At 40.1% G+C, this 12,609-nt stretch overlaps 1 protein-coding gene across 5 annotated transcripts in view; it reads right to left on the reverse strand.

Moving 5' to 3' along the window:
• The window catches only part of GSAP (gamma-secretase activating protein), a 416,138-nt gene that overhangs the window by 41,630 nt on the left and 361,899 nt on the right, over positions 1-12,609 (reverse strand). For 3 of the 5 annotated variants that reach the window (XR_010622589.1, XM_065743681.1, XM_065743679.1), the window contains exon 1: positions 1,106-1,227. The exons of 1 other annotated variant lie outside the window; for it this stretch is intronic. Coding sequence is in view for 3 of the 4 variants with exons in the window: in XM_065743681.1 (XP_065599753.1) it covers positions 1,106-1,184 (79 nt within the window). In the remaining variant the exon portion in view is untranslated. Of the gene's footprint in view, positions 1-1,105; positions 1,228-12,609 lie in introns of those variants that run through there. One more of the 5 variants, XM_065743680.1, reaches the window with a different exon arrangement.

Here is a 12,609-nt window from a genome sequence, read left to right on the forward strand (position 1 = left end):
CCACTCTTTTGGAGAAGTATTTCCTAACATCCAATCTGAATCTCCCCTGGGTGCATTCACTGAAGAAAAACTGTCCCTTCCCCAAGCACAGGTGAGCACCTTCCTACTAGCTCCACAGGGAACACAGAGATTGATTACATAGGTTTTCCGAATTTTACCTCAACGCCCTTCAGCTGAAACCCTACACCTCACAGCTCCTCAGTGAACTTTCTGGTACTCGTGAAATAAATGTTAACAGATTTTGTAGCTGGCAGTGTGAGTAGAGACTTGGTTTATGAAGCCAATGAGCTGGTGTTCTGACTTATAGCTGAACAGCAGCCTCTTAAAGAGGGAGATAAGTTAGTTAACTAAAAACAACCAACGTTTCTTGGACACAGTGCACAACCACCCCGTGCTCCTACTGCAGCCACAGTTATTATGGCATTCAAAACTACGTTTCAATGAAGGTTCCCAGCAGTCTCAAAAGCAGAACTTGAGCAGCTTCCTTGCAGACAAACGAGCACAAACACGAGCACAATACCACAGGGCCAAGAACACGGTGGAGTTGTTCTTTTTCCAATCCTGCTGGGACATCCAGCACCTCGCCTGGTATTAACTAGCAGTTATTTACCACATACACAGAAGTGGGGTTTTCGTTGTTTTATTTTCGCCTGTATGGTTTTTTTTTGCGTTGTTGTCAGGTTTTTTTCTCCTTTCTTTCCCCAAAAGGGCTGCGGGGTAGAAAAAAGAGTCACACTAAAACTCTGTCGGGAACAAAGAGGTAAGAAAAAACCAAAAGGGCTGCGCGTGAAGAACCAATCGATCTGCGAGGAGCAACAGAGGCTCCTTCGGATGCGAGAAGGGCTCTGAGGGCGCCCGCGGCGACGCGGGGGCACAGCCCGCACAGCTCGGGGCGGCCGCTCGGCACCGCTATTTCCCCGTCCCCCCGCGGCCTCGAGGCGGCCCGGCCCCGGAGGAAGGAGCGCGGAGGCCGCACTGAGAGCCGCCCGCGGGGACTCGCGCCCGGCCCGGCTTCTCCGCGCGCACACGGAGGCGGCTCGGAGCGGAGGAAGGGAACGAGCGGGCTCTCCTCAGCGCTGCCCCGCGCCCGCCAGCGCAGCGTTACCTAGAGCCCAACCTCGCGCCGCCAGCCAGGGCACCACATCCCTCTGCAGGTCAAACTCGGCCGCCAGGTGAAGCAGCATGGCTGCCCTCCGCAACGCGCCGGCTGCTGCAGGGCGGCCTCCGCCATGGGCAGGCCCCTCGGGCCCGCCGGCGCCTATTGGGCGTGGCCGATGTCCATCAGCCGGCGCCCGCGCACAGTGGCTGAGCGCGGTCCCGCCCCCCTCAGTCGGGGCGGTGGTGCAGGTCCCGTTAGAGGCGGGTTAGCCTCCGTCAGCTGGGGGAGCAGCGCTCTGCTGTTGCGTTGTTGGGTACGAATGGGTTTGATGGAGCCTCTCAGAACTTATACGTTCATAAGGTTGGAAAGGACATACAAGATCATCTAGTCCAACCATTCTCCTATCACTATCCCTACCCAACTACTAAACTTGGGATGCCCCCTGAGAGCAGGCCTAGCCTGATCCTACCTTCCATCCAACTCAAAACAGCAGAGCTCAGTGAGATCCTCAGGATCTTCAAGTTGTGTTGTTGGGTTTTTGTTCGCTTTGGTGTTTTCTGCTTTTTTATTTTAGCATTTGAAAATACTTGCAGCACTGATAAGATGCTGTCCATGGCTATCTATAGCCTGCCTGTAATTACCATTTCCCTTCTGACGCGCGCTGATGTCAGCAGCTAAAAGTGGCACGAATGTGGACAGGCTGTAGTAGCACTTACCAAACCGCTGTGCTGCGAGGACAGAGCAGCTTCAGCCAGTTCTAACAACCAGTGACGAGTTTTTACCCTCATTGCTAAGCTTGAGAGCTATATAAAGGCCAGAGTGAGGTATGTCAGCCAAGCGCAGATGAGAAGCAAGTTGTCACTCCAACGCAAAGCAGACTTGCTTTCTCACAAACTACTGATGACTTTTACAATGCTATCACAAGTTTCAGGATCAGTTTTTTTCTTAAATCTCATTGGATCAAGCGATTGTGCAAGAATTTCAGCTGATGTTTTCTCTGTTTTGAAATAGATTTTGAGTGGTATGTTTGTTTTAAAGGTAGAAGCAGAGAACAGAGATAAGATCCCAAACTGATGCTTTTTCTAAGAGATAAGGTAGGGATAACTCATTATTATGACTATTTAGAGTCAATGCAAAAACATTTTGAGTTGATTCAAAAAGAGAAGCAAGCACAAGAGGGAAGCCAAGCCTAATAAATGACTGATTCTCTAACTATGTGCAAAAAGGAAAATTTTCACATGGAGAAAATTTTCTGTGCCCTGAGAGTTCAGTGAAGGCTAGGATGAGGCCCAGTAGCAGGATTTTACATTGTCCTACTATAGAGCAGAAAACATGGAGGTGGATAAGCATCTCTCCAAATGTGAAAGGGGGAAAAAAAAAGAAAATGAACTAGAACTCCCCAGTTTGATGATTCTTTGTTGCTATCTAATTAAAAAAAAAAAGGTAAAAAAGAACAACTGTCACTGTGCTTTTGTTTCAAAATCAACCCTATCAGTACAGTTCTCAAAAGAAAGCCCACAAAGCTGATGAATAAATTATTCCTTAATGATGATGCTGTTCTTCTGAAGTATGTGCACAGTATGTAAAACTTTGAGCAGGAGTTAACCAGAGTAACTGCTGTGTGCACCATTGAACTTAAGCTGGTCAACATGATACAGAGGACAAAGAAAACGTGATAAAAGACAAAGAAAAATGTTCTCATATGATATAAGCAGGTGAGTAGCTATACAAACAATTGGGTGTAGAAGAGATCCATTCACTTATGGTTGGTGCTTCCACAGTCCTTACTCAGGAAAACTGCTGTAAGAGTTTATACAAGGCTTCATAGTCAGGTGTGAAAGGACAAACCTTTCTTGCTGAGATATTTAAAACAAAATTTCTGCAGTCTGCATTCTCACTGCAAAGGATGTGCTCTTCATTATTTTTGTATGACTAATATTTGTATTATCTCCCTAAGGTTAATACATATTATTTCTTGAGACTGCTGGGATGGAGTAAGACCTCACTCCATCGCACTGTCCGGGAAACTTGGAAGCATCTTTGATGTTTGTCTCTGAACCCAAGAGAAGTGCTGTCAGAAATTACCCTATCTTTGCAGTAAGACAAAGGAAGAAACAGTAGCTTGACAGATGAAAAGATTAGAGAAACAGGAAGGGATGAAGTGATAAATGACTGTCAGGCTTCAGAGCTAGAGAAACATGAGAAAAGCAACCACATAGAGATGGGGAAGGTGGGATCAACAGGAGCTGAAGGAATTGATAGGAGCAAGGGGCCAAAACAGAAGAATCTGGAAAAACAAGGCAAAGGCTTATGAGCTGTTTAGAACTGAAGTCACACAGTCCTCCCAGAAATTAAGTTGGGATTCTTGAGTTTGTCTGTTGATTAGTAAATTATTTGAAACCTGCTATTTTCCAGTGACTTGTCCATATAAAAAGGCATGATATTACTTCTACCAAGCTTTTTTTGTTTTCCAGTGATAGAGTTTTCCTTGTGACTCTTCAAGACCCTTGGGAACATCATTTTGATTCCATGGAGTAATTAGCTGTTCTTCCTAAAAATAAAAAATAAAAAAATATGAAACTGTATATGGAAAAAAAAGACAATAAAATCACTTTTAGTTCAGAAAACAGTCTCATTTGTTACGTCTTTTTTTTCATTTCTGAAACACAATCCACTCTGAACAAAATGAAAGTGAAATCTTAAGGACCAAGAATTGTATACTTCAAGATGAATGATATTTCAGCAAGAGATACCTAGTATGAACAATGTTTTTTGGCAATTTCCTATTTTTGAGAGCTTAACTTTGTCATTATAATTTACAGTAATGATGTAGATTAGGATACCGTGTCTGCATTCAGTTCATGAAAATATATTCAGAAATTAATGCAGTTTCTGATGTAACATTGTAAAAATTTTATAGAAAAGATCAAAAAATGCTGACAACTCATGCTGGCATTAACCTGAAAGTGAAACCCAGAGTGCCTAATTACTCACATGTAAAAGTTAACCCATCTTTCAAGAAACAACAGACAGTTGCAGATTTTAGGTTGGGGCAGACCAAGCAAGTTATCTTGCATGAGAATTTGCAATGCCACAAAGGAAGCTAAATGTGCTCTTTCTCCTCAGCATAATCACTGAGTGTTTGCTGCAGCAGCTGTCACCTGAATAGTGCCAAATACTTTTAACTGGGATTGAGCTTCTTCCTCTTCCAATGTTCCCCTTGTTATCTGATGCTTTGTTTTCTCACTTCCACCTTTAACGTTCAATGCAAATATCTATTTCCTTTGCAACTGTAAAAGATAATTCACAGCTTCAGATCTCATTATATAAAACTTGTGATTTCCTGTACTGGCAATCTGGCCATACATATTATAGGCCGTATCTGCAGGACCAAATATCCAGACTAAATTCCTCGAAGCACACCACATTCCTTGGAAACCACAAAACTGACTCATTCAGTGCACTTCAAGTTACAGTGGTATCACACACTGCACTTCAGCCTACGTACAGAAAATTAAAAGCTTGACACAAAACCCATAAACATCAAAAAAATAACCCTTGATGTTTTCCTCAGTGAGCTTTGCATTAAGACAGAGGTCCTGATATAGTCTTGGTAACATCAGCTTTGCTAGATAAGCTCTTGTTTTTAAGAAACTTACGTCTGCCAAGTGAAAATAGTGCTATAATCCATTTCTGACTTTTTCTTCCTTTTTCTTTGCATTGCGAAACCAAATCAGGAATTTCACTTTCTATTTCTATTCCGTTTCCCTTTCTGATGATCACACTCAGTTAGTTTGGATTTCTAGAGACAGACTGAATGTTTGCGTAGGCAAAGGAGGTGCTTCCAATGGAACATTACGTGGTAGAGGGATGTAAAAATAAAGCTCTTAGAAAAAAAATGACAGATTAATTTTTTTTACTTTCTTTTTAATGAGGAATCTGTTCCTTCCCTATTAATGGGAGGACCTCCCTGGAGCTTTTAGCTGAAGTGGTTCTTGAATAAAGTCAGCATTAATAGGCATACATATCATCAAGGGACAGTGGCCCTACTGATCCCACTGCAACCTGCATCAGGATTTTCTGCCACTGGCAAAAGTTGTTGTGCTAATTGCATATGTGCCTATCATCACTTTACAAACAGTTCATGAGGCAGGAATTACAAAATCATACCTTTAAGCAAGTGTGAGGCTGATATGATTGACTGCCAACTTGGCATTAACCAGTCTAACATGCTTTTCAGCTCTCAGCAGAATAAAGACTTGTTCATGCCTATCAATGAGAAGGAAAAAACTATACACAGAGCCATAAATCATTGATGTGTTCCACATCAGGAAATTATACTTAAGACTTCTTATCTTAGTGGGAACCGACAGAATGAATATCTGAAATAATTATTTAAACTCATGACAGCCTGGCAAACAGCTCATAACTTCTTTTGAAAGTACTGCTTACCAAGGCCACCCTCTTTTCCCACCACTCGTGCAACAGAGGATTTATTGTGATCTTGTCTAGACAGTTGTTTCCTTGAAGAATGTTTTCAAGCAGTTGAACTCAGAAAATATAGATCAGTTGGCTTCCTCAAGGAGATGTCAATACATTTATTAAATCCTCTAGGAAAAAGAAATAAGAGACAATTAGTATTTTTATACTAAGAATTAAAGCTGTGATTCAAAAGTTGTAGAGTAGAACATCTTTATCTCAGCACATGAGAAGAACATCTCACTCAATATCTTTCATCGTAAAATATCAGCATAAAACAGAGTAGTTTCACAGCAGTCAGTATCCATTATAGATGCAGTGCTTCATGTATTTCTATGCTTTGTTTAATAATTAATCATAGGATATAACCTTCTAACTACTAATGATAAAATTTCTGTTATGCTATTCATGCTCCTATCGAACAATACCGTACTATTTAAACAGTTCAACTGAATTCAATGAATGACATGCTCAAACCAATAACATGTTTCGAGTAGAGGAGACTTTGAAAACAATTAAGGTATTCCTCAAAGTGAGGGAGGGAAACAGACCAGAGCCTAACACAATCTGTGGCCATATCCCAAGTGGCCTTTTTTTTTTTCCACCAGCTCTCTCCTCATAGCCCAGGCACTAAGGCTCCTTTGTTCTTCACACAGAATAACCCCTACTAACACTGATGAAAGCTCTGTGAACACACATGGTCTCAACAGCTGTTGAAGGAACTATTTGCTCTGTGTTTATTCTTCCAGCTACAACCTCATTAGGTTTAATCTGTAGCATTTTGAAACTTGCTTTTTCTTCGTGATCTTTGTTTTGACTTCATTTTGCATTGTAAGAGAACACTGTCAATATTCTGCAACAGATCCATCACTGTTAAGGAACAGATGTAACAATGCATTTATCAGCATATCAATTCCAATTTGCTTTTAGATATGCTTTTACTTTCAGTGTTGTGTTCACTTTAAAATATAAAATAAACTTTTAACACAGACTTTCAAAAGGTAAGATACACTGGGGACTACAAACAGGGACAGCACGGGATAAAAACGGTTGAATTTCCCACCAATCTTAAGCCTTCTTGAAAATAGGATTATAGTGTGGCTTCTTTGTCTGGTCTCCTGGTAGTTAATGAAGACAGATAAGAATCCCAAAGAGCAATTTATACAGCCCAGGACTGGCACTTATTTTAGGGCACATACTGTAAATCCGATGTAACTGTGGATGAGCCTCCTACTCCCTCCAGCTGCAGTTCTACCTAGCAGCCACATGCAGCTGGAGGCCTACAAGAAAGCAGGGCTGCAATTAGAAAATCTGCCTGCAATTAGATCACACACGGTGTAATTTGAAAGGAGTCCCTGAGGGTGTGGTTTGATGAGCAGCTGATCTAACAACTCACGGCCTTGAAAGGAGGGTGTCAGACTTTCCCCCACACCTTGCTTTTTATTTTCCTCCTTCCCTCATCCACAGGTCATTCCACCTCTATGTTTACCAGCCCTGCTGCACATCTGCTGCCTCTGTGATCCAACTCTACTTGCTACCAAGTCTATTGATTTTTACTTAATGATTTAATTTTCTGCCATGTGCTTAAGGTGTCTCAGATCGCAGAAAGCTTTTACAAGTGCCAGTTATTGCAAAAGGAAGTACTGTTAATGCGCAGCTGGCAGCAGGGAAGGGAACAGAAGAATAGGAGACCTCCCTGTACTGGCAGCAGTGAAGTGGCATAGCTGCCTAACACATTCAGAGCCTTTGCTGGAGGTTGACAAACATTTTCCTCTAGCTTTCAGGGTGAAAGAAACAGTCGTTTTCACCCAGCATTGCTCTTGGCTGTTGCCAGGCCACTGCTGGCATGGCTTCCAGACCAGAGAAGTGATCCAAATGAAAAATAACCCCAAGGGGAGAAAGCAGAAGGTGGGAGGAATGGTTTCTCTAATATCACCAAACACACCCACAAAAATATTGTATAGAAGTGGGAAGAAACCACTGGCACTGGGCGAAGGGCCTTGGGGCAGCGCAGTTCTCGGTGCTGCGGCATAGCTAGGGCTTCATCCATTTCTGCCAAACCACGGCCTGGGGATGGGGTTAGTTGTCCATGGGGGCACATGCTTCTCCCCACTTACAATAAGCACAGTCCAAGTATTAACTGTTAGCTGTTACAAGTTAGATGACAAAATCCCGTTCTTGTACCATTTGCCTGATTTCCTGTTTCCACTGGAATCCACAGAAACCACTAGTTTTTTAACACCTTATTTGTATGTTGTAACAACTTTTCCTTTGATACAGTACAACAATTTAAATACATTCAAATTAGTCTCTCAAATCTCAATACATGTCCCTGACACACGCTAAAAATATCTTTAATTTATTATACACATCAGTTCCAATAAATGCCACATTAATAAACAGAGAGGGTGTATCTCATTAGTCACGCACTGGTTTCTTTTTCCAAAATACTTTCAGAATTCTATCTGACCTCTTTTAACAATGAACTATTTATAGGATCCATAAGGCCCTTATCCTCCAGCCCTGACTCAGCCAAAATTCACAGCTGACCTTATCGCCTCCTGTAGTCTATTCTTATAGCCTTACTCATATGAAGAGCTTTTATTCACTGACATGGCTTGGGGAGTATATTCTCATCAGCATGATGTTGCAGGCTTGATGCCCAGTTCATCTGGGCTTGGTAAATGTCACAGAATCAAGTCCTAAGCATGCATATATTATTTTTACAATGTCATATATACAGAAACAAGGAAAAACTATGCAGCTAACTTCTGCTTCCAGTACTACAGTGATAAACAGAGTCTACTTACTTCAGGTTTTCACAGCTACAAATAAAACTGCTGAATTCTCCTTATTTTAGAAAAGAGTGCGTTTATTTTTAGAAGAAGGCAGTTACCAGGTTTCTGAATCATAACAATTATTACTAAATAAAGTAGCAATTTTTCTCAATGAGACATCATCATTTTAAAGTAAAATATTGCAGTGGTAGGCGATTGCACTCACATGACAACAGTAAATTGAATTATTTAATGTCGTAAATATGCCAGTATTCCCACATGTTACAAGAGCCAATTCTTCTGAAAAAGTAGATTAAATTGTGAACAGCAAATGATTTTAACTGCTTAAAAACACCATGTGTCATATAATCATGAATTAGCCAGTAAATCATACATAACATTGTTGGAACATTTCTTCCACTCTGGGTTAGCTCAGTTACCTAGATACAATGGTATCACAGACAGGGGTACTATTAGATATTAAAGAAAAAGATGCCAAGAGCTCATAGCAAGAAGAAAAAAAAAAACACCACATGATCTATAGCTACTGCTATTCCTAATAATTATTTTTCTTTATGACACAGGCTGATAAGCTCTCTTACTAGAAGCTAATAACTTGTCATTAGTGAAGAGCAGTAGAAAGGTGGGTCTGTATCAAAATATTCTCAACAGTCTGCTATTTTTCAGTTTGTTTGAATGATTCTTCCATTTATAAACATTCTAACTCGATGAAGTTGAGACCCCATTTTTCCAGAATATACTGTTATATACCTATTTCATTTTCTTATCTTGTCCTCTTAAAGTGGAAGAAACCAACATTTCAGGTGCTTTTCTAAGTCCTCAGTGCTTTTTTTCAATGACATTCAAAACAATTGTTTCCCTATATTGTATTATATTCATGGCAAATAAACTTTTATTACATATATGAATCATTAATATATTATATGATGGTGTTTTGTAGCTCCTGTACTTTATTTTTTCTTATCAGCATGATAGAGCAGTACATAGGAGTCTCCAGTCAGCTGTCTGTTACAATGACTAGGCCCTTCTCTTGAGTAGTTTCAGTAAAGGTAGAGTCAGTTGTGTTTATGAGGAGTTGATGGAATTCCTTCAGTCAGCAGAGTCGTGTATCTGTCAGCATTTGACATCACATGTCAATACTGCCCATTGGGATAGTTTCACAAGTCCTTGGAGCATTCTCATTTTCTTTTATAGTTCTAATTGAACTTAAAAAAAAAAAAAAAAAACAGAACACTCTCTATCTGCAAAAGTTACGAGTTTGGAACATGCTGATTTTACAATTATTCTAAAATACAGATACCTCTCCAAAACTGCATAGTAGCACTTCATTCTATTGAAGTTGCCTTCTTCTGTGTGTGGGATGTATTTCATCTTTGTGATAACAATGCAACTTCTTTGAGGGAGATCATGTATATGATGACTAAGGGATATATATAGTTCAGCATCCTTCCCCCTCTTGTTTGTTTGTTTGTTTGTTTTTTCTAGTTTCTTCACATTGGCAGTTAACTGCCACTCTCATGAAAGAAGGCTTGCAGGCACATACATCTTTCCTTGATTTGAAGACACACAAGTGAGAGCAGTGGCAGAAAAGAGGGAAAGGAGCAGCCCCTAGTCAGCCGTGCTGCAAGCTGAGGTTGAGCATTTTTTCCCTCCCAAGAACAGTCCATGGCCATGATGGAAAGCAGACCACATCTGCCCTGACCATTCCATTACTGGCATCAGAGGAGATAGTTCTCTTACTATACCCCAGGACAATCTTTTCAGCTAATATTTAGCAAGTTCAATACTCATAAGCAGTACCTACTAGGGATGTATTTACTTGTCAGTTGTATGAAGGTTCTATGTGGATAAATGCTAATTTTATATAGGTTTCAGATCTTCATTCAATCAAACTCTCTTATATAGTCCTCATGCTTAATGACAAAGACCACTGAGCCTGATGTCCGAAAAGCAGCAGTCTTTATGCCTTGTCTTTTTTTTTTTTTTTTCCCTTAGGTCTCTAGGTTCACTTCCTTACCTCCAAAGATCTGCTGCTTTTGATTGCAGTGTCTATTTCCCTACACGCATGGACCAGCCAGCCTCCTCCTTCATCTATCCTTCTGCACTCCACTCCTTGTACCTCCAGAAGATGTCAATTCCAAATGCTGCAGAGAAAGTGTCAAGAAGTGCTGTGGTTGTCAACTAAAGATATTCTGCAATTGTCTGAGAAGTTAAGTTTCATCCTGAACTCTAAATTGTCAGATTTCCCCAGAAATAGACAGATACATGGCACAACTATGAACATTTAATATTACAATGTGTTCAGATTAATTAGAACTCTGTGTCTTCTTGTAGTCCATAAAAATGTTTAATTCCTTTTAAAATTTTGGCCTCAGCAATCTTTTTTATCTACGGCCTAATTAGAGAGTACACGAGAAGTAAGAGAGAGATACAAAAGAGAATTATTTAAGAAACTGCCTTCATTTAATTGCTTTGAATTAAATTCAGACTCCTGCTCTGTCTTTTCTGTATAGCACTTCTTAGTCTTCTAGTGCTCTTTTCAATCTTTTCTAAGTTAATCTTTTACATTTGTCTTCTGACTAGATGCTTTTTATTCTTATAGCTTTTCCTGGATGACTTCTGAAGAAACATTTTGGAATCCTTTCTTTAAAAGACAGAAATAAGGTATCTGCATTTGATTTTCCATTTCATCTTCTCACTCTGATGATAAAGAGCATAATTCGTTACACATTCAGAGCTGCTTGTCCTATCATGCTGCATTTAGGCTGCTTTGAGTCTGTCATTAGAGACCATCAACAGCTTGACCTTGTCATAAAAAACTCTCATCATATAATACCTAGAAATCTCTTCAGTGTTATTTTTGTAGATACATGCACATGCTACACAGCGGACTTAGGATACTAATAAAAAATTAGATGTTAACTCATGAGTTTTTCCATTCTTAAAAGTGAAGTCGAATGTACTGTGCCTGTTTATGATTTTTAATTGATCAGTTTATATTAATTTCTGTGTTATTTACTTTAAAATCCTTCTGCTGTCTTATTTGTATTACAAGAAAAATGTGATTATAATCATTGTTCTCTCCTGGAGAAAAAAAAGTCTGAATGAAAGTGATTATTTTCTTTTGCATAAAAAATTCAGATTAATTGAATCTGAAAGTGTTAGGTTAGATCTAATTCCAGTATCTTGCTTCTGACAGTGGTCAGTCTCCAATGCTAAGAGATGATAGTATATAAAAAACATGAAAGGTTACATCTTCTATCTACTTCTGTTTCAGAAGGGATCAAAACAATTTGATAGCATTCAGAAAATCCTGTGACAATCAGTTTTGTGATTTGGGAAAAGTGCAAAAGTACATCTGTCTGTTTAATTCTCCCATCCGATAATCCTGTTCACTGCACTCTATTTTTTATTTTAAGAAAAATTGTGCATAATCACACTTTAATCAGGATTTAATATATATATTTATCATATTTTCTTTACCTGTCATCTTTCTTTTAAGGCAAGGAATATGTTTAATGTCTCTTCACAAATTCTATCCTCTACTTCTTATGCTCATTACTCTTCTCAGTGCTTTTCTGTGACTGCATGCTATACATGCATTCTATATTTTATCCTTTGTAGTGGTTGGTTTTTATTTTGCTGGGAGACTTGTGGCTCCCAAATCTGTATCTTTTACATTTAAATAAGATTCTCTGTAATTTGTCTTACAACATGGCCTACCTGCTTGTCACATTCTTTCCTAAGACTTCTAGTTTCCTTTTACTACTCTACTTTCCATAAATGTATTTTATGAAGGCATGTAAATGAGCCGTTTGTTTTTCACAGGCACGCAACCCATCTAAGGTTAATGACCAATTAGAGATCACACATTGCATTTGTGCTGCAGTTCCTGTGTCAGGAGCTGGCAGGAACTGAAAGGCAGCACTTGTCTAGGGCAGCAGGCTGGTGTGAAGAGCAAAACCGCTACAGAAGCAGACTGCACTTGGTGCCCTACACACTGAAGGCTTCAGCACGCTGAGATGAACCGATTTCATCTCGTGCCTGGCACTTTCAACAGAAACACAATATCCTGAGCTGGAGGGAACCCACAAGGATATCTGAGTCCAACTTCTGGCTCCGCACAGCATCACTCAAAAATCAAACCCTATGAATGTGTTGTCTGAACGCTCCTTAAACTCCGGCAGCTCGGGGCTGTACCCACTGCCCTGGGCAGCCTGTTCTGTGCCCACT

Source organism: Cyrtonyx montezumae, unplaced genomic scaffold (genome assembly GCF_038088225.1).
Source record: "Cyrtonyx montezumae isolate F1298 unplaced genomic scaffold, pur_monq_1.0 scaffold_3, whole genome shotgun sequence".
Classification (NCBI taxonomy): domain Eukaryota; kingdom Metazoa; phylum Chordata; class Aves; order Galliformes; family Odontophoridae; genus Cyrtonyx; species Cyrtonyx montezumae.